Below are 24,189 nucleotides of genomic sequence, written 5' to 3'. Positions count from 1 at the left end.
ACAGTGCAATTGTTTGCTACGCCCAACCTCTACTGGTACCTCGGGTAACCTTATATCAAAATAGCCCGCACTTAAATCTGCCATACAAAAGTATCCGTAACAACTGCATGAAGAGCATCTGAAATTGGTTCTGGATCCAGTCTTCAGCAACGTCCTATTCAACCACACTGGTGAAAAACAAAATGCAGGTGGATGTCATCATGTAACGAAATTGTCTCAACAAACATACTGTGTTATCAACACCTGATGGCTGTGTGTGTGTGTGTGTGTGTGTGTGTGTGTGTGTGTGTGTGCCATCTCAGGAGAAATGGGTCATTCCCATCAAAAGAGAGCACGAGTATCACTGTACTTACTACCACGGTAGAATAAGCTGCTGCTTTATTTCCAGAAGGAAGTTGCCCAACTTCGATTTCTCATTCACGTTAAATTTATGTGGGGCCAACATGTTTAATCAAGAGTCCCTATTTTGGGGAAAAAACTTTTTAACATCTGCACAGTAATGCAGAAGTTGTTACGGGCATCCACTCATTTACCACGTCTTCCGCTCCTTCATTGGTCCAGTGTTCACAGATGTTGCTGCAGTGACATCTTCAATGAAGAATACTGTTGACAGTTGTTGTTCTCAGTAGCAATTCTGTTGCAACTGTGTGTGTGGAGATCTGGGAATTCTCTTTACAAGGCTGTCTACAGCAGAATTTATTATTCTCAGGAGGACTGTGTGCTTAAACAGATGGAGGCTTTACCTCCATGTGCACTCATGTTCTGCCAAATTCACTGCATTATTGGTGCCCTTTACACATGACAAGCAGTGACAAAATAATTCACACACGAACGGTCGGATCCCCGAGTCCAACATATGGAAAACTTTGGCAAATTACCACATTGCCATTATCTTGTGCACTGATTAACCATGCTCATGAGCATGATTGATAATGGCAACAAGGCAGTTTGCTGAAATATTGTGCCCATTGGAGACTGATAACAAGCTGTACACTTGCGAATCACTTAGTCATCAATTAAACTGTGAGAATCTCAACAACAACAACAACAACACACACACACACACACACACACACACACACACACACTTTTATATCATAGAGTGATTTTCTGCAAATGTTTGACGGTTGAGGTGCACGTATTTTTTTGTTTGGTTAATGTTACTATTTATAACTGCATTCGATAGCTCTTGAGAAGACAATTACAGTGATATAACATTTGTTAATGTTGACACTGAAATCTGTTGTAAAAAATAGGTCCCAGAGTTTGACAGCATGGTGGCCGGAATTGGCATTAGTGGTGCAAACACAGCCAAGCAGAACTCTTGTGCTACGCTGTGTCAGAATGTCAACGTATTTGCCCATTTACTTTTCCGTACAGCAGGTCACTTATTTCTGCTTCGACATTCGTTGTGTGCAGACGTGTACACAAATGAAGAGAAGTTGGATATGCTATTTTTATATGGAGAATGTAAAATAAATGCAATAAAAATAGTACAGCAGTATAAGGTTATCTACCTAGATGGCCAATGTCCGACGCACCAGGCAATTGCACGCCTTATTAAAATGCTACTGTGGACAGGCTGCACGAATGGCAAAGAGAGAACAAAAAGATGACTGCAATTGACAGAGAACACAAATAAGCTGTTCTGGCTACAATGCTAATGAATCTGCACAGTTGTACGAGACATAGTGCCAAAGAATGTGGAATCAGCCAAATGAGTGTCATTCACATCCTGAATCGACAGAATTTCCATCCCTGTCATCCGTCACTACATCGGGCACTCGATAACTATGATTTGTGATGTTGAACGTCGTACAGAATTTTCTGTTTGCCATTTCGCAACTGAGAGATGACCCTACATTTTTCCAACATGTGCTCTTTACCGATGAAGCAACAATTACTAATTATGCTAATGTAAATTTGCATAACATGCTCTAATAGGGAGCCTAAAATCCACATTAGCTTTGTCAGCTGCAACATCAATGGCTGTGGAACATAAATGTATGGTGCAGCATCATAGGAAATTACATTGTTGGTCCTTACTGTATCTCAGGCATTCTAAATTGACATGGGTATGCACACTTTATGACAAACATTCTGTTGGTTCTTCTAGAAGAGGTGCCACTGGATATTCAACAGAGTATGTGGCTGCAACATGACTGTCCATTTCACTCATCCCGTATTGCAACGCAAATACTGAATGTAAACTTTCCTGGACATTGGATAGGATGAAATTCTGTTGTCAAATGGCCTGGAAGGTCACCCAATTTGACTCCTCTCGATTTCTTTTTTCTTTCTATTTTTGGAAAACACTCGTGATTGCTATCTATGATGAAGCCCCAACTATGCCAGACAATGTATGTCATCAAATCACCTGTGCATGCTCTACCATATCATCCACTGTAATTACATATGTTCATTGTTTTTTCGAATGGCGATTGCAAATGTGCCTTTCAGTCCATGGTCAACAGTTTGAACACATTCTTAAGTAATGGATAAAGTTTCTTTTTTAAGACAAAACTTATGTTGTGTGATTGGGGTGGTTACCAAATCATTGTTAGTAAATTGTTTATTTCATTTACCTGTGTATGAAATTGGATTGCAATGTTACACAAATTGACAGTGTGTATTCAATGTAGCAGGTAACATTGTCATTATGTGCTTACGTTCTTTATGAAATGACATTTTATTAAAAAGAATATTTATTTTGCAGTGTACAAGTGGTCACCAAAGTATGTTTAATAAGATGATTATTTTAATGAATGTATCCTATAAGATATAGTTTAGAGCAGTGTAGGTAGAGACAGTTGTCCGACAGCTGTCTGTTTACGTAAGAAGCACAAGGCCACATACAGGATAAGATAGGTCAAATCTTCCCGCTAACATTTAGATATTTAATACAGTAGTTACTTTCTGCAGTGTATAAGAAGCCTTTATTTTTGAGGAATGAACAGTTGATTTCTATCTTTCAGCTCACGTAAATCTGGGAGGATACACAAATGTGAAATAGTTTTCCTAATCCCTTTGTGATTCGCTAGATTTTAGTCTGTACCGTATTTCCATATACAACATTCGTAGGTGAACCTGCATCTATGTTGTAAGTTGGTTCAAGGGAAATAAAGCTTTATGCTCGTAGCACAGACCTACCTTCAGTATACAATTACGCAATCTGCTCAGAGACACCTGCTTGCCAGTGTTTGCACAGCAAATGCTGTTTCTGGCCCCTGTGCTCTCACATTCTGGGATATTTCTCAAATTTTTTATGATAGGTTTCAATGTCAACATTAACAAATACTATATCATTGTAATTGTCTTCTCAAGAGCTATCGAGTGCAGTTGTAAAAAGTATACAACTCCATTTAGAAAAATGTACTTACTTCAGTATCTCAGTTGACACCAGCACTAAGAACATTAACTAAACAAAAGCATAAGTGCCTCTCGACTCTCTTACATTTGCCAAAAACTGGTATAATACTGTCTGGTCAAAACCACAATCAAGTCAAAATCTGAAAGTAGGGTCATCGATGAAGTATAACACTTAGCACTGAAAGTACATTTATTACTGACACTAACATACAGATAGAACAGCACTGCCTCCTGGATGGAGAATGCTACAGTTTATACATACATCTAATATTCCAGGATATATAAACATTACAAACATAAGAAACTTCGAGAACTTTCTAGAAAAGATAAATAATAAATTTTTGCTGGTGATCAGATCTGAACTGGTGACCCACAGCATGCAGACAGTGATGCTAACCGTGACCCCATATTGCATGCAGCACAGCTTGTCACAATATCATACTATTACAAACTGGCTGCCTTTTACTGTATGAAAATCTACATTGACTGAGATTAAATATTGAAAGTCTGTGAGACACTTTGGCAGATATGACACATAATGGTCTTTCATCAATAATTTACTATTGGCAGGAAAAAGTATATAATGAATGATGATTGTCTACAATCTCCTATTTACACACCCCTTGAGAGAATGCCTGGTATTTTTAATATTTACTTGCCACTTCCTTTAAATTTCATATAAGTTTCACATCATTCATATGCTTCCTTGCAAGTGCTTTAATTTTCTGAAATAACAATTCCTTTGACAAATGTTGCTAATGTTTCTTATTTCTCTTTGTGTAACCAATGAAATAACCAAATCAAACACTTCTTACAAACAATATTCATTTTCCAGCTTGTCAGGGAACTAAAAACATCAAGGCTGTAAAAAAAATTGCAGTTCTTCAAAATTTCAAGACATTACTATTTCTTGAAAATTTTGTTTTTATTGTAACTGATTCTTCAGTTAACCCTGCTGTTCTGTTCACTTTTACTTGACATATATACTGTTCGGGTCAATATGACCCGACATATCAAAATGCTTTAGAAACATAAATTTTGGTACAGTTTTAGCTATCGACATTGTTGTTCTATTCCAGTACCTTGTTAGTAATAATAATAATAATAATAATAATAATAATAATGGTAATAATAATAATAATAACAATGCATACAACTTTATTGAGGGATATTTTTCATTTAAATATGCACATAAATTTGAAACAACAGACAGTTTCCATTACAGGCATTCAACTTAGAAAGCACTACAGTTTTTCCATACTTCTATTCTTATTGTTGACAGTTTAGACGTAAGTATTGACATTTTCTAACAACAGACAGTTGTCATTACAGATATTCATCTTAGAGCACACTACAGTACAGAACACACTACAGTTTTTTTATTACATTCCAACATAGAAAGCACTACAACTTTAGAATCCTCTCTTCTTACTGATTGTAGTTTAGGCACAAGTATTCACATAAATTTGAAACAACAGAATTTTCAATACAATCATCTTATAAAATACTACAGTTCTTTTCTTACTGCTTGCACTGTGGACACAAGTAGGTTACATGTTTCTTGCAAATATGTTTACTACATTTTCCACACACCATGTTTGTTTTATTGTCATTACTTGATGGACAGAACTTACAGCGTGCACGTTTTGTAGATTTTCTTGTTGTTACCGATTCTGACACACCACCCACATCATTCGGGTTTTGGATGCTTGTGACCATTCTCAAAGAATCTTCTGTTCTTGGGAAATGCGTTCTTGATGCAATATGTTCTTTTATCAGTGACTTTCCAAGTTCCTCCAAGAATATTCTCCTTCTAGTCAATTTGCTTGCATTCCAATTAGGGTCAACCGAAATCCACAAAACGTATGCATTATAAGCAGAAACATCAAGAATATTGTAGAAAACTATCATTGGCCACCTATTACTTTTTCGTTTGCATGTATATGTACCTAATAACTGATCAAGCGTGTCTACAGCACCTTTGGTTGAATTATAGTCCAAAATCATTTTTGGCTTCTTATCAGCCCTGTCACTGATTTCCGCATCATGGTGGAGAGTGCTCATAAGTACAACATTCTTGTGTCTCTTAGGAATATAATTAACCACAGTAGTGTCATTTGTGAAGTAAAATGAAGAGCTGTGTACCTCCTTGTTGGTCATTTTGTGTGGAAGCTCCGGCTTATTTTTCCGTATAGTTCCCAACATAGTCAATTTCCTTTTCAGAAGCAGCTGCCCCAAATTGTACGACGTAAAAAAGTTGTCACACGTGATATTCTGACCACGTAACTCAGAAGTGAGATCAGATACCACCCTCATTCCCTGATTTCTTTCTGGTGCCGCTCCACTCACCTTTCCTGTATAAATTTGGGCTTTCAGTACGTATGAAGTTTTGCTGTCACACATGGTCCATATTTTGATCCCATATTTTGCCGGTTTACTTGGGATATACTGCTTGAATGGACAGCGACCTCTAAATGCTACTAACTGCTCGTCAACAGTAACATTTTCTCCTGGATTATACAGTTGAGGAAGGACCTCTACCCACTTCTCCCAAATACTACGAATTGCGGCAAGTTTGTCAGTACGTCGTCTTTCCTCTCTAGTAGATTTCTTGTCAAATCGCAGGACACGTGATATCTTACAGAATGTTTCATGAGACATGGTTGCTCGAAATATGTTTCGCCCAGTATCTTTATCCCACAAACTTTTTGTAGACTCCCCATGAGATCGATATACACCCGCTAGGAGTAAGAGTCCTAAGTATGCATGGAAAACAGAACCATCAATATCTGTCCACTGTTCACCATAAACTCGCTGCCCTTCAATATTTGTCATCTCTATTATTTCATTTTGAAGCGCTGTGTGAAATACTGCTTCAAATGAACATTTTACATCAGATATTCTGCTGACTGCATACCTGGTAACTCCTGGGGTACTCTTGATGATGTTCGAAGCTGGTAGGCGACCATGTTGTGCTGGTGGATGCAACTGCCATTCTATATTCCCATTTTTAGAAAGAAAAGTCTCTACACTATTTTGTATGGGCTGTGGACTGTCGTAACTGTCATCGGAACACTCGCTTTCAGATGCATTGCTGATGTGATCTTCAAACTCAGAAAGTGATCCTTCATCTGGTGAGGCATTTACTATTTCTTCCAACTCACGATCATTCAATGGTCTCATCGCCATGGTGTCACAAGTCAAACTGGGCAGAAACAAAGCATTCCAATTATTGAGAACTGCCAATTATTATTTCCTGGGGAAAGCAACAAACAAGCCCATTGTTGTGAACGCATGGAGCTTTAGGTGATTGTTGAGAGTAAGTTGGAATGATGCAGTCACTATTCCCACACAACACAACAAAAATAATTTTCGCCATTTCCAGATTTTAGAAATAAATACGAGTTACACTAAACATATTTGTGTCGGGTCATTATGACCCGAACATTACATATGCAACTATTACAGTTGAAGCCCAAACTTCTTAAACTTTTTTAAAACCTTTTAAAACACATGCTGCTCATCCATTTTCAGACAAAGTCACAAAGTTTCATAAATATATATTGGTATTTACATAATGTAAAATAACGTTCATATTCGTTTCGGGTCATATAGACCCGAACAGAACAGCAGGGTTAAAACAGCATGCTCCACACATAAACTCCCCCCCCCCCCCCCCCCCCACACACACACCTACGCACACCTGCATGCACGTGCACTGATAGAGATAGATAGATAGATAGAGATAGAGAGAGAGAGAGAGAGAGAGAGAGAGAGAGAGAGATAGAGAGATAGTAGCATTGTACTCATCTTGGTATATTGGCAAACAAAACTTCAAAGCTCCAAAACTGAGCAACACTGAGATGTAACTGTATGAAAACTGAATAAGTATTGAGATTTACTGTGCTGCCTAAGCCAAGGTCATATCTGGGAAGCTCTGGTACAATGCAGAAGAATGACTGGTGATTAAGGACAGTTCTGAGATCATCAAAACATTAACAGTGGAAACTGACATAACCACCTGAATAAGTTCAAAATGTATCATCTCTGAGATGTACAAGTTTCAGCTTGTCTTCAGTTCATCATTCTGCACTTCCTTCCAATTCTGGTCCAGTGTGCTTTGTTTACAGTTGTCCAATATTCACAGATAACTAAATGGATCAATTATATCTATATAAATTCTGACTAGCTTGTATAGTAATAAAGATTAACACAGTAGATATAATTGTTTTTGAAATAATCTCTGGTCTCTCACATTCCAGCAACAGTCACTGCTATGATGCATAATGCTCATGGCCCAGTCATCAGATGAAGTGCAGAGAAACACACACTACCCCTGTTCAACAGATTTTAAATACTACCCTCTCCCCTTTTTTGGGATGGGTGGGTATGATACCCAAGAAACTATTCTAAATAATAAGTAGAGGTGATATATGAACAAAACCAGCACAAATATTTTATGTATAAAATATATGAAATTAATTTTATTATATTCATGTTTAGATTACAAATATTGTTTTAAGGCCAACAATGCTATTAAAGCAAAAAATGTCACAACATTGTACCAACAACTGTTATACAAAGATATTCAGTCTGAAAATATTTAAACTGTAATTGAGCTTGAAAACACTTACTGGAATAAGCAGTTAACCCTTAACAACTACCATATGGGTTCTGCAGTGTTGAGACATATTTCAGTTATTTTACATTAGCAGAAAGTCTGAAAGTAAACAGACTTCACTCTAATAATCCATGTCTCACTACTATTAACATATAGTGTTGTTTCTGTTCTCTTCATACATAATTGCTGGTTCCTAAAAGTTTTCAGGGTAATTCACTGCAGGTAGACAATAACTTTTATACTCTATGATATAAAAAATTTGCCCAAAACAAAATTATTAGAAAGTGATGAAAATAGTTAACAATAAATGAATAAAATTTCATAAAAATAAACTTCAGAATGCTGCAATTATGAAACTTGTGAAATGGATGATGGAGTGTGCGATACTGATTTCAGTAAACAGCACAACTCTGTACTTTTTTATTCTACACACATTAAATTTAATCACTATGTCGGCTAACACGCTGTGCAGTTCTGTGGAAAATGTCATTGGCACTGAAATTCGAGTAACTAAACTGCCGAAGGACTATTAACACCTGAAATCTGTACGTGTAGGTATTCACCATCTACACGTACAAGGGAGATGACATATCAGGTAAGCATTAGATCACACACGTACTCACATTACATGAAACATACAATTATGAGGAAATTGAGTTAAAAAAAGTGGGCACCTCAAACTACTTTGAAAGAATGCAAGAATTCTATAATAAACTGTCAATAACAATTCAATGCATAAGGTGCAGGTGCACAGCACCTGGCAATATTTAATGACATATTAATCACAGAAATACATTAAAATGAATAATGATGACATTATAAAGACTAGGGAAATCTAAACAACTTTCTCTAAAATGAACAGTTTGGATTTATTAGTAAGGCTTACAATTTCAATCTTGAGGAACAAAGCTTTTGCAATAATGACATCTACATAAAAAAAGACAGAAACAGCACCAAGAACAAAATGTTACAAAAACCATTTACATAAGAATGTTACAAACTCTTTGATTACAGGTCAATGAAAATAATTTTTGACATTTACAGAAATACATCTGGAGTCATGCAACCCCCTTGATAGACATTTATCTATTTCTTCTTTAATTTTCAGTGTGTTTGAAGGCTGTTAAATGTTTCATGCAGCAATGTCAGTTGTGTCATGGATTTAAAAAATGATAATCATGCTATGCCTGAAGAAAATATGCTATATTATGGAAAATACACAAAGATGGGACAGGGGGAGGCACATTTACAATGATCCAATTCTCTTACTCTACCACTCTTCAAGGCTTCCAATTAAATACCAATCATTGGAAGACTTACGAGACTTTGGTTACATGATATGAATGGTAGTGTATCTTCTTGTTCCTATTTCAAACATCCACAGTGAGTGCTAGTACTATGTATGTTTGAAAACTCTAGCATGACCAATATATGCAAGATCCACCTGTATACAATAGGATACAGAAAGTAAAAATCTTCTTTTTTGTATACTGAGTACTCAACATGGAAAAGTTATATAATAGGAAAATACACTTATATGGTTGTCAAGCAAATAAATGTTATACATAGTCATATCGTTACTATCACTACCACTTCCCATACAAAGTCTACGGCCTGCATTAAACACATTTCAAAACAGTTTAAAAGTTGTGTTTGAGAAGGATGTTTTCCACATAAAGCCATTCAAGCTAGTAAATCAATCAATAAGCCAGAGTTCCTCCATAAGCAAGCACTTTCTTACACAGCCTCACAAAGCTGAGAGAGTTACATTCATTCACACGTACACTGTTTTCCACAAAGCTCATATTCAGGAATACTGAGTGATTTAAAGAGCTTTATTCCATGTGTATCCTGTTTCACAACCTCGGCATGCATACTGGATGGCAGCTTGCAGTCAGTCACTGATTTACACAAAGATATAAATTAGTGGGATGACCTGCAGCTAGCATATAACAGCTGACATGGCTGCTCTCTTTCACTTCTTTGTTTACACTTTGTGTCAATCAAATGACTGTAATTGTGCATACTGTACCTGAGACCAACAGAAATTATTGGATTTTGACTATGGCTGTTTGTTTCATGCCTCCGATTGCCTCTCTCTTACCTGTCTATGTTCAGAATTCATTACCAATTCTAGGCTTCGTATTACAGGATCGCATTGCCCTTGCTCACATGTTGTTTTAACCTTATTTACGATGATCTTGCTCATCCCAATCACTGTTATTATTTTGAATGTATCTGTGTTTAAGTGAATATATTTAATGCAGCACAATAAATGAGTTAAACAATGACTTGAGAGTGGAAATATCAAAAGAAAGATATGCTCTGCAGAAGTTTTTTTTCCCTTTTTTCATAAGTAAATAATCAATCAATTGAAGTTGTAACATTGAGATGAAATATCTGTATAATTACAAAAAGACTTAATCTCTACTGCCACTATTACCATTAACAATAACAGCAGCAGTAGCATAAGCAATAATTCTTGCTGTGTTTCTCAATTCCACGTTATTAATGGCCTCCCCTTCCCACCATATACAGTGTAAAATTTAGATTTCTCCTACTCAATTATGCAACTTTACTTGTATACTTGCATATAAGCATATCATTACAACTATGAACAGTCTTATCTTTCATTAGCATTTATTAAGAATATTTTGAAAAAGATAGAATTGCTACTCACTGTATAGGTGACACGTTGCGGTGCAGTCAGTCATCATCATCCCTGTCTGCAACTCAGCGTGTCATATTTATGGTGAGTAACAATCTATCCTTTTTATAATATTGCTGATATTCCAACGTGGACTTTCCATTGTTTGATTAGCATAAATTCATTAATCTGTCTCTAAACACCACAGAATAGCTTCTCTAAGTACTGTTTCTGAACATATGTATCTTATGCTCCACCACAAGTAAAATGTGTTACAGAACGTATTCAATAACTATGTATGACAATGTATGGTAAACAACTTACTCAAAATATTAAAACATCTTTATGATTGTGCAAAGTAGCACATAGCCATTTCAAGTTACTCTAATTGAATATACCAACTTATTTGGCTGTAAGAAAACATCCTTAATGGTTTTACCAATTATGTTCTAAAAAGAAATGATGACTGTTTCTTTTGCAACAGTTTGATCTGAAGTTACAATTGCTTAAAATCTTCTAACTCATTTCCTAAAGTACTGATAATAAAGGTAACCTCAACTAAAAACCACAGATAGTATCAGTTTCTTTTCAGTTAAGTACTTGCCATATCTTACATATATAATGATTGTATCTTCAATGTATTTTTGGAAAATCATTCATGCAAATGTTAGTAATTCAGAGGGGTGTAAGGTCTGTCTTCCATTTCAGGTAGGATAGGATGTATATGATTAGTTATCAAGTAACTCTAAGAAGATCAGTGTGTTGCATAAATATACATGGTTACCATAAATGTAGCTGAAATTTGTAAATGTTCACTGCAAGGAAGCCACCATTTGTAAACATATCAGTGTTTTATAAGACTTTCCTGTGTTATGAGCAATACATTCTAAAAACAGAGATAAGCAAAAACTGTTATTCGAGGTGCAAGCAGAAAGAAAATACACTTATTTCTGCTGATTTTAAAATCATAAGAATCACAACTATAATGAAATTTTAAGCATTTGTTTATAAACTTTGATTAAGAAAGTGTGGGATTGTACACGTTCAATGGTGACATTTTCTGGTGGTGTACTTGCCCCTGATTTAATATGACACTGAAGCTTACCTTGTTGCTAGCCACTGAAAAGGATGGGTGTGCTTGGATATGCTTGGTGATTTTTAACATATGGAATGAAGAATTTGCTTACTTTTGCATTAAGAATGATATAAATTGCACCACCACATTGGAAATGTTGAATGTTGTTTTTGCTGGAACTTCTATGAATAAAACAATTGGTAAAAATGTTTATACAATGGCCATGAACACACTGAAGACAACAAAAAACAATGTAAAAAATGAAGAAAATGATTATTGATGACAAAGTTTGCAAATTATTTGGCTAACATAAAGCAAAATGTTTTTGCAGGTATCAGGCATGAAATGTATGGTAGCAAAATTTATTCAGTAGCTCGTCACTTCTGACAAAAAGCAATTCCAATTGAACACTGTTTAGGAGATGATGAATGAAGTTCATCATGATCCAGAACTGCTCAAAAGAATCATTACTGGTGATGAAACGTGTGTGTGTGTGTGTGTGTGTGTGTGTGTGTGTGTGAAGATGAAACTCATCAAATTCAACTGGATTTGAAGGTTGTGCACACTGTGTTCTTCAATCTCAATGGTGTAGAGCACTTTGAGTTCTTGCAACAAGATTGTACAGTCACTAAGTGCCAGGAAGTTCTATGCCACTTTTGCGAAACTCGGGTTTTTGGTGAAAATAAAAATTCCATATTTTTTTATCAAACTCTGTATAGGTTGAAGGTCCTGTTACAAATAAAACTTCATTGAATTTCTCAGGCTGGTTTCGCATTATTTTACATTTTAAAGGTGACCACCTTGAAGTGAATATACCAAGCTAATTTTTTTTTTTAAATTCAAGATGATAAACCATTGTTATATAAACAGTCTTCTTAGTGTAATACTTATTTGTTCACATTCATTCATTCTTTCATTATAAATCTTCAAAATAAAAAATAAAACTGTGAAAAATGAAAGGTATAAAATCTTAGTAAAATCATTCGGAATTGATAACAAATGATATACTGTAAAAAATTATGGTGTATCTAGTTGACACACATCAGAAATAATAAATAAATAAATATATGTTTTCTTGAAACTTATTTGCTCTTTTACTTAGCAATTTAGAATGTAAAGGGTTTAAAATACTGAACAAATGTATACTACAAGTTAAAAAAATCAAGATACCTCTACTCTGTATGCATAAAATCCAATACCCAGTGTGAATGAAGATGTCAACACATTCTCATAAAAGTCTGTACAATATAATTTCTGATGGGATCACAATGGAACTATAGCCCCACATCACTATGACTGCAACTGGACATAGTTAGCAGGGAACAAGCCATACTGTCCCCTACAATACCCTCTCCACCAACCTTCATCTATCTGCAATGGAGAAAAGAATGACCATTATTTAAAAAACTGAATAATGTACACATGATAACACTTTAGTTAAGGATGCGAAGTACTGACCATTTCTATTCCTGTAATGATGTCATCTGGATCAAAGGATATTTCATCTTCAGCAGCTGAAATAAAGACAATGGAAAGAAATAAAATATAAAACAATTACTTTTGTATCAGTGCATGATACTAAAGATGATTTCTGCACTGCACAGTGTGACAGACAAATGATAATGAGAGTGACACTAGCTGTAAGCTACATGCCTTTACTCAATAATATTCTGACTGTATCATCATTCAAAGGCTTTGTTATATTTAGCTTTCTATTGATGATATGACTTAAACGCAAAGAAGTCCTGGGAAGAATACATAAAAATAAAGGTAACCACTCTCCACATAGTTCAAGACAGAGTGGCTGACAAGTACATAAACACAACTGAAATTGTTGCCAAGATTTTACACAATTCCCTTCCCCCGACTTAACAGAAATATATGTTTTATTTTACACACGCACACACGCGCACACACACGGTGGGGTGGGAGGGGGGGGGGGGGAGTGTGTGTGTGTGTGTGTGTGTGTGTGTGTGTGTGTGAGAGAGAGAGAGAGAGAGAGAGAGAGAGAGAGAGAGAGAGAGAGAAGCAACAGTTTCAAACTTGTTTACGTACTTGTCAACTGCTCAATAACGCTGGTATGCAGTGGGTTGTTATCATTACTCTTTCCATTATTTGATCTGAATACAAAATATAGCATACATTCAATTTTCATATAATCCTGTGCCTATTTCTTTTGACATTTAGATGGGACCACAATGTACCCATAGTTTAATTTCAAATCCCTAAGACTGTATCTGGCCATAGTAGGTAGAGAACAACCTATAACATCTGCTACAATAATCTATTCAACAACCTTTATACATATGCAAAAGGAAAAAATGATGATGATGATGATGATGAGTTGGGTTGAGGGGGCGCTCGACACCATGGTCATCAGCGCCCTGATGAAAAATCAACAGGAAATCTCATGGGTGGGGACGAAGGCTGTCCCCACAGGCAGAGCAGTTTATAACGTACTAAAGTCTGCCGCCCTTCCCCACTAGTTTAGGGATGAGGCCTGATAGTTCACAAAATTTCACCACTCTGTTAACACTGGTATCGATATCTGCGACGACGGTGGGCAGATCTCCAGCAAGACCAAGGGCTGCCCTATTACCAGTATACAGGACACACATAGCCACAATATGCTGAACTGGAAGCGGCACACCACAAACTTCACAGAAAGGTGGATCCTCCCCCCAGAGGAGGAAGCTATGTGTGAAAGGGCCATGCCCGATGCGTGGTCTGATAAGCAAAACCTCCTTCCTGTGGCGAGGCTGACATGAAGTCCGCCAAGCTTTTGTGGTTGGTTTGAGTGACTGCAGTTTGTTGTCCGACACCTGCAACCATTCAGTCTCCCACTGACACATGATGCATCTGTCAGAAAATGAGATAATGGCATGCAACAGGATGGGACATTGATGGACTGCACCATTCCAACATGCTTCCTTGGCAGAGGAAAAAAAAGGGACCATTATTTAACAACAACTGACAACAAAACCCATACAAATTAAAATATCAGCTCAGAAAAGTTGTTCTGTCCATACTGTCTTATACGCTATTCAACAAATACTTTCTTGCCCATGCCGTTCCTCCATCCCCACGACTTACAATACAAATTCTCAAATCTATCACTGACCATTCCTCGTACAATGAACTTCAAACATTAAACAGTCATTCAGTGGCATTAAAAGGAAACTCACTCTCTCTCTCTCTCTCTCTCTCTCTCTCTCTCTCTCTCTCTCTGTGTGTGTGTGTGTGTGAGTGTGTGTGTGTGTAAGAGCGAGCACATACGCACATGTGCATAATGCATGTGTGCTTCGACACATATTTAAGCATCTTTCTCTAAAGAATATTGGGAGCTCAAAAGCCTAAACCATCAGCTCCACATTTTTGTGTGCTTGCAGATCATTCAGTTCTTTGTTTTAATTTTGTTTTTCAAAATAACAGAATACTCAGTATCTGGATCAGATATGGCTGACAAAAAGTCACAATTCTTTGCAAGGAAAAAAGGAGTGCATTTCAGATACGAAACAGATTTAAAAGCCAAGAATAAATATACTATGTTATTCTGAAGAACTTATACCTAAGAGTAGAAAAGAATGTACACTCATTTTGTCCTTTAATATACACAATGCCTCGTTCACATCTCCCATTAAAAACTTCTCAAAACGGATTTTGCACCTCCACTATGACTTGCATAGTTTGCATTTTTATAATCAGAATCCTCTTTCATGAAATACATACTGTTGTAATAAGATCCATGAGTGCTACTGTTTTAAATATCTTCTTGTCGGAAAATAAAATGCAAAAAAAGCATCTATGGTGGGTCTTATTACAACAGCGGTTACGGCATCGATGATTTCAGCCGTAAATAGGAATATTAAAAAGGGTAGGAAGATTTTTCTGTTTAGAAAAAGTGACAAAAAGCAGATTTCAGAGTACCTGTTGGCTCAACACAAAAGTTTTGTCTCAAGTACAGATAGTGTTTAGGATCAGTGGACAAAGTTCAAAACCGTCGTACATTATGCGTTAGATGAGTATGTGCCAAGCAAGATCGTAAGAGATGGAAAAGAGCCACAGTGGTACAATGACCGAGTTAGAAAACTGCTTGCATAGTTTGCATTTTTATAATCAGAATCCTCTTTCATGAAATACATACTGTTGTAATAAGATCCATGAGTGCTACTGTTTTAAATATCTTCTTGCCGGAAAATAAAATGCAAAAAAAGCATCTATGGTGGGTCTTATTACAACAGCGGTTACGGCATCGATGATTTCAGCCGTAAATAGGAATATTAAAAAGGGTAGGAAGATTTTTCTGTTTAGAAAAAGTGACAAAAAGCAGATTTCAGAGTACCTGTTGGCTCAACACAAAAGTTTTGTCTCAAGTACAGATAGTGTTGAGGATCAGTGGACAAAGTTCAAAACCGTCGTACATTATGCGTTAGATGAGTATGTGCCAAGCAAGATCGTAAGAGATGGAAAAGAGCCACAGTGGTACAACGACCGAGTTAGAAAACTGCTGCGGAAGCAAAGGGAACTTCACAGCAAACATAAACATAGCCAAAGCCTTGCAGACAAACAAAAATTACGCGAAGCGAAATGTAGTATGAGGAGGGCTATGCGAGAGGCGTTCAATGAATTCGAAAGTAAAGTTCTATGTACTGACTTGGCAGAAAATCCTAAGAAATTTTGGTCTTATGTCAAAGCGGTAGGTGGATCAAAACAAAATGTCCAGACACTCTGTGACCAAAATGGTACTGAAACAGAGGATGACAGAATAAAGGCCGAAATACTAAATGTCTTTTTCCAAAGTTGTTTCACAGAGGAAGATTGCACTGTAGTTCCTTCTCTAGATTGTCGCACAGATGACAAAATGGTAGATATCGAAATAGACGACAGAGGGATAGAGAAACAATTAAAATCGCTCAAAAGAGGAAAGGCCTCTGGACCTGATGGGATACCAGTTCAATTTTACACAGAGTACGCGAAGGAACTTGCCCCCCTTCTTGCAGCGGTGTACCGTAGGTCTCTAGAAGAGCGTAGTGTTCCAAAGGATTGGAAAAGGGCACAGGTCATCCCCGTTTTCAAGAAGGGACGTCGAACAGATGTGCAGAACTATAGACCTATATCTCTAACGTCAATCAGTTGTAGAGTTTTGGAACACGTATTGTGTTCGAGTATAATGACTTTTCTGGAGACTAGAAATCTACTCTGTAGGAATCAGCATGGGTTTCGAAAAAGACGGTCATGTGAAACCCAGCTCGCGCTATTCGTCCACGAGACTCAGAGGGCCATAGACACGGGTTCACAGGTAGATGCCGTGTTTCTTGACTTCCGCAAGGCGTTCGATACAGTTCCCCACAGTCGTTTATTGAACAAAGTAAGAGCATATGGACTATCAGACCAATTGTGTGATTGGATTGAGGAGTTCCTAGATAACAGGACGCAGCATGTTATTCTCAATGGAGAGAAGTCTTCCGAAGTAAGAGTAATTTCAGGTGTGCCGCAGGGGAGTGTCATAGGACCGTTGCTATTCACAATATACATAAATGACCTGGTGGATGACATCGGAAGTTCACTGAGGCTTTTTGCAGATGATGCTGTGGTGTATCGAGAGGTTGTAACAATGGAAAATTGTACTGAAATGCAGGAGGATCTGCAGCGAATTGACGCATGGTGCAGGGAATGGCAACTGAATCTCAATGTAGACAAGTGTAATGTGCTGCGAATACACAGAAAGATAGATCCTTTATCATTTAGCTACAAAATAGCAGGTCAGCAACTGGAAGCAGTTAATACCATAAATTATCTGGGAGTACGCATTAGGAGTGATTTAAAATGGAATGATCATATAATGTTGATTGTCGGTAAAGCAGATGCCAGACTGAGATTCATTGGAAGAATCCTAAGGAAATGCAATCCGAAAACAAAGGAAGTAGGTTACAGTACGCTTGTTCGCCCACTGCTTGAATACTGCTCAGCAGTGTGGGATCCGTACCAGATAGGGTTGATACAAGATAGTGAGAAGATCCAACGGAGAGCAGCGCGCTTCGTTACAGGATCATTTAGTAATCGCGAAAGTGTTACGGAGATGATAGATAAACTCCAGTGGAAGACTCTGCAGGAGAGACGCTCAGTAGCTCGGTACGGTCTTTTGTCAAAGTTTCGAGAACATACCTTCACTGAAGAGTCAAGCAGTATATTGCTCCCTCCTACGTATATCTCGCGAAGAGGCCATGAGCATAAAATCAGAGAGATTAGAGCCCACACAGAGGCATACCGACAATCCTTCTTTCCACGAACAATACGAGACTGGAATAGAAGGGAGAACCGATAGAGGTACTGAAGGTACCCTCCGCCACACACCGTCAGGTGGCTTGCGGAGTATGGATGTAGATGTAGATGTAGAGTATGCATTTCATACAATTTATTCAGGTTGCCGTACAGCATACACAAGAAATGTTTCTTTTTCTTTTGACCACAAGAAATCACTACTTACAGTCACCTGTGTGACGGAGTTTAAATATCCAAGGTGCTACACGATTGTGAATGGGACAATGTGGTTCGAGTACACGGTTTAACCTGTCAACATGCCTCAAAGCGTGACTTCAAGCACAGACAGTGTGCACAATGTTGGCACGGGAAGCTGCGCACCAAATCGGAATTCAGCACAGCAGTGTCATTCGAACATTCAACTGCTTTTGTGAGACATAAAACTTTGAAGATCTATGTTTCAGTGGACATCCATAGTCAAAAACACATTGGACACTATCCACAAATTAAGATTCATAGTTACCCTGTAGGGAATGCAACACAAATGAGTAATATCTGATTGGAGGCAACTGGGAGGCCTTTGTATACTCAAACAGTACGCAGTAATCCCCATGTGATCAATACAAGCTCTAGGCATACATTATGAACAACAGTAATAATAACCCCCTTCCCTTACCTTTTGCACAGTAGGTGGATGAGTGAACACCTGGAATGGAACTAGGAACAATTGTGTCAACTTCTCTTCATCAGTGAGAGCAGGAATTATTGTCTGATGCTCGATCATCATACACGGTGGCCAGATAATAATGTACGAGTCAGATATGCAGTCGCATAGCTTCGGGGACGTGATCTTCGAACATATTGACTAACCTCGGAACTGACATTTCTATAATGTGTTGGTCTTTCAATACGATAATGCGGGAATATACCGCAACTACCTCACAAACACCTTCCTACAAAAAGTCACGAATTAAACAAATGGAATGGCCTGTGGTTTCTGCTGACAAGAACCTGACAGGGCATGCTCGGAACCTGTCGATACTTGGGGTGTGTCATCACATGAACACTTCACACAATCTAGATGACATCAGGAGAGCCACTTTCGAAGAGTGGGAAAAACTTGAGCAGCGACATCTTGACCGTCTTGTGAACAGAGCGCACAAGAAGGATATAAGCATGTTACAATGCTCGGGTTGGAGTAAATCGGTACTAATGGGTTGGAGCAAATCAGTATTGAATATAACCCAGCAGTAAATTCCGATTTCACAGATTCACAGTTATTTTTTAATTACATATGAGTTGTTCTTTCATTCCTCGCTCACCTCGAATTTACATCGATGCCTGTTCTGAGACGTATTCGAGGTGAAAAACTTTTTATGAACATGTTACAATGAAAAATAAAAACAAACTGAAATAATTGTGGAGACAAACTAACTCTACAAAATTTAATTTGTAACTTTTTAATGAAGCTTCCATGCCACACATGTATGGTGCAAACACTACCTGTCCTGTAGTTCTCAAGACATTTCTTGCCAGCTTCCTTGCAGCATGTTTAGTGTTACTATTACAAAACCATCCCTAGTTCTACTCTGTAATTAATGGGTAGCCTTATCTTGATACCACAGTCACCTTTATGTGATTACAAATAGCAGTTCAAGAAATTTAATACAAAGAATGTGTTAACAAGAAAATGTGCTCACTGCAGGCAAATTGTTTGCAAACATTCATATTCTAATTGGCTAAGGTAGGTGATCTCCATCCTGATAGAAGGTAACTACGGATTACAAGTCACATTTAATATTCTCAGATATATACGGTATTTTGTTTACTGTACATTCAGATAAACTTGACGAATTGCGTTGTGGGTGTTTCTGAGAAAACTCCTACAAATTTTCTCATACTTCACCATTCTAGAAATTACTGTCTGTTCCTGTTTATTACAAGTAGCAAGACACATATGTAACAATGACTTGATTGTTTACACACAATGTGGACCACATTCATGTTCTGGTAACTTCTTTTCTCTAGAACTGTCAATGCTATTACCCGAAACTACACTATCAATAGCATATACTGGCATCAACTGCCATTAACAAATGGAAGTCCTGCTACCTCGCAGATCACTGTATGATTGTATTTCACAAACAGATATTTTTAAGCTGTTGTTTCATACAGTATAAAATAGACTCCCTTGTTTCTGCAATAACTTTAACAAGTTTAAAGGCAGCTACATTAATGCTATAGAGGAAAACGCAAAAAAATTTCCCAGCATTAACATATCTGTTGGCTGATGAGAGATCATGCAAACTTTTTCTAACAGTAAGTCAATAATCTACATGCACACACTAAAATTAAACATTTGTCAAAAGAGCGTATGCGAGAAGCAGGCTTCTACCTGCAAGGTAAATGATATGCAACTAAAGGATTCTACAAGGAATACACCTTGACCATAAGGAGAGAGAGAGAGAGAGAGAGAGAGAGAGAGAGAGAGAGAGGGAGAGCCAGGAGGGGGATGGGGGGCAGAGAGGGAGGGAGAGCGAGAGAGGGGAGGGGGGGGAGAGAGGGAGGGAGAGCGAGAGAGAGAGAGAGAGAGAGAGAGAGAGAGAGAGAGAGACCTTGGTATATCTTCTTCACTAAAACTGAAAGCAATCTCTGTAAAGACTACACCAATTTAACAATAGTACAGACAGTGGTCAGATACATGGGTACAGTTGGTAACTTGCTAGGTTTTAAGAGTGAGTGAAGAAATTTACTGTCGGCTAATCTTTTTCAGCTCTACTGTAGTGGATATTTACATGAATTTTTAAAGGTAGTTATGTACTTGGTAACAACATAAATCATATTACGACTAAACAATAATATTTCATGGATTTAAATCATTATATAGTATTACAATTAAATAAATGCTCATCTTTGGCCCCTACCCATAACTCAGGAGTCAGGTCCATGCAATGCTATTTATATAATGTAAAATTTAATGTAAAGGTAAGTTCACTATATTACTAACCATCACTTGCTTTGTACGTTTACAATGATGTTATACATTGTGAGTCCTAGTGATGAGTGCATTTTCACAAGATTTACAAGAACTAGAGAACCAACTAGCAATGGTATTGTTGAACTAAATATTTTGGTTTTCACACGAACTCACTAAAGAAAACAATGAAAACTTAAAACTATGAGATAGTGAGTGTGATCAAATCGCAATTCTTCAGATTAAATGTACAATTATTTTATCATTGGGATGTCTGCACCCGATAGCTGACTGGTCAGCACGACAGAATGTCAATCCGAAGGGCCTGGGTTCTATTCCCGGCCGGGTCTGAGATTTTCTCCACTCAGGGATCGGGTGCCGTGTTGTCCTAATCGTCATCATTTTATCCCCATCAACGAGTAAGTTGCCGAAGTGGCGTCAAATCAAAAGACTTGCAACCGGCCCTAGCCACACGAAAAAAAATCATTGGGATACTCAAATCAATACTCAACATTTATAGGCTGTCAGCTACACAACATTGTTTGCTACACACTAAATTTGATAAAGAATGTACAGCACATACTACTTCCCACCCAACCAACGCACATATCAATTGATAGGATATATACCTGGGGAAAGAAAAGGTTTTGTGAAACAACACCACCACCACCACCACCACCACCTCCAATACTACTACTACTACTACTACTACTACTACTACTAATAATAATAATAATAATAATATAAATATGCTCGTCCACAATGGTAACAACACTGCTAGCCACACGGAAAATAATTTAAATCCAAATAGAGGTGTTTTGCAGGATATGCTTCCTGCAACCACCCTAGAAGGAAAACAAAGACAGAGGATGAGATGGTCAGATGAAGAAAACGAGAAAAAATTGAAAAATACATCCAACAGGCTGAGGAAGTCAAGGACATGTGGCATCAGGATAAAGTTGACATTATACTAATTACACTATCAACTACAGGAGTCATACCATACAATATCCACCAGTACATCAACGCAATACAGCTACATCCAAACGTATATATACAACTACAGAAATCTGTAATTATTGATACATGTTCAATTACTCGAAAGTTCCTAAATGCAATGTAACATATACCGTACAGTTAAAAGGAAGTCACGCTTGATCAAGGTCCGCGTCACTTTCCATTTTTAACCAGACATAATTTCTGAGAAAGGAAAGATAATAATAATAATAATAATAATAATAATAATAATAATAAAATCAGCCATAAAAACCAAATGTGATTTATCAGTATTTTAGACTACAGTAAGGAAAATGATTTTAGATTCTGTTCTAGATTTTTCATCCTCACGTGAAAGAATCTTAGTTCTTACAGTGAATTCAAGGTACAAAACATATACCTTGATAAATGCTCATGCTCCCACTAACAGTGAAAACAAGAAAAGTTCTCATACAGTAGAAGACTTTTGGAAAACACTAGAGGAAACTAAAAGCATATCCTAAAACCTTGTGTGAAAATCTTACTAATTGGTTTTAATGGACAGGCTGGCACGGAGAAGAAATACAGAGCAATAGTAGGACTTCAACCAGTGCATTGTCAGACAAATAAGAGTGGAGAATTTATAACAAGCTTTTGCACATCATCTGTGTTGTGTGTTATGTCTACAAAGTTTACAAGACAGCTACCCAGAAAAGAAAATCTGAAGATCACCTAATCCACTACTAGGGGAATTTCAGATTGATTATGTAGCAGTTAATGCAAAGAATATGCGTCAGACGAACCATGGATCTTGCTGTATTGAGGTAGAATTGTGCGCCTGAAAGATACAGATAGTTGTACCATATGTGCAATGGCAGTGGAGGGGCATCTGCTGAGAGGCCAGAAAAATATGTGGTTCCTGAAGAGGGACAGAGCATTTCAGTAGTTGCAGGGGCAACAGTCACGACGACTGACTGATATGGCCTTGCAACACCAGCCAACATGACCTTACTGTGCTGGTATTGGTCGCACACTTTATCTCGGCCTCTCTGTGACCGGTGGAAGTCAGCCGTCTTCTTGCCACTCTGGAATGCTTACGCAGGGTGTATACGAGGACAAGGAAAAAAAATTCCCGGATTTCTCCTGGATTTCCCAGTTAAAAATACACTTTCTCCCAGGTGAAAACACAGGGAAAAAAATGCGTTTTGGAAAGATCTTTGACGTGCAGCAACATATTTTCCTATTACGAAAGTATAAATTCGAATTCCACCAAATACCGCACGTTACTTTCCGAAGCACTGAAATTGAGATTGCGATGCGCTTTTGTAAGCCAGTCATAGCTCATGTCACGTGATCTCACCAGCCGATGACAGAGGGTATTCAGAGCTTAGGACACGTGATGTAGTCAGCCAATAGCAACATCACTCTAAGTAGAGCGAACACACAAACAGAAAAAGTTAATGGTTTAAATTAATATACATAGTGTTGCCACACAAAACGCAAAGCTTTCACATGAAATATTGGTCTATAAGATTAATACGCTGCAAGAGAAGCTACGATTTCACATATAATGCTGGTCTTTTATGTGTGTATTACAATTTAAGATATATCACACACATGTGCCAGTAAATTTTTTAATAATGACATAAATTTATCATCTTCTGGGCTCGAAATTCATCTAAATGGCTCGTCATCGAAGACTCGATTTTTAAATGAGAGTGAAAAATGCTTTTCAAACCACCATTCGGAATATTTTCCCACGACCTCTTAGAAATAGGTTTGTTTCTGCAGTTCCCAGAGAGGGCCAGATGACAGGCGTCACCGCGCTTGTGCAGCTACGATGTCGTAGGGAGCCTGTATGCTCGTACGTGTGAAACATTAAAAGATCTTACATCATGACATAAAAGAAACAAGACATCAGAGGATACTCCAAGAGCATCGGAATTTCGGGACCCATACTAAACTGTGCACATTTAAAGTACACATTCGTATTTCCAGATTCCCAGTGAAGTAGGCCACGACCTGGTATTAAGTTTTCAATGTGGTTTTTGGGATGTAAATTTTCTTGTAGTAGCAGTACTGTGTTATCTCATGTTTGGTTCTTTATTATGACATAACGCCATACGTGCTAGAAGTTGAAAACGTGCACTTGAAATGCAGTGAACAGTGTGTAGAATTAAAAACTTTGTTTCAAATATATTGTCTGCCTCAGCAGAAAAGATTAATAAAAGAAAATTTCTTTAGCGAACCGACAAAAATGACTTCAT

The 24,189-nt window shown here is 37.5% G+C and overlaps 1 protein-coding gene across 1 annotated transcript in view; it reads right to left on the bottom strand.

Annotated features, from left to right (window-relative positions):
- Positions 1–7,822: 7,822 nt before the first annotated feature.
- LOC126185132 (src substrate cortactin-like) overlaps positions 7,823–24,189 on the bottom strand; it is a 158,592-nt gene continuing 142,225 nt past the window's right edge. Inside the window, exons 11-12 of the mRNA XM_049927959.1 lie at positions 13,171–13,226; positions 7,823–13,083 (exon numbers count right to left, since the gene is read on the bottom strand). Coding sequence (XP_049783916.1) covers positions 13,003–13,083; positions 13,171–13,226 — 137 coding nt within the window. The 3' untranslated portion in view covers positions 7,823–13,002. The remainder of the gene's footprint in view (positions 13,084–13,170; positions 13,227–24,189) is intronic.

The sequence above is a fragment of the Schistocerca cancellata genome, chromosome 4 (genome assembly GCF_023864275.1).
Source record: "Schistocerca cancellata isolate TAMUIC-IGC-003103 chromosome 4, iqSchCanc2.1, whole genome shotgun sequence".
Taxonomy (NCBI): domain Eukaryota; kingdom Metazoa; phylum Arthropoda; class Insecta; order Orthoptera; family Acrididae; genus Schistocerca; species Schistocerca cancellata.
The sequence above is the reverse complement of the archived record's forward strand: the minus strand, read 5'-3'. Positions and strand labels throughout refer to the sequence as shown.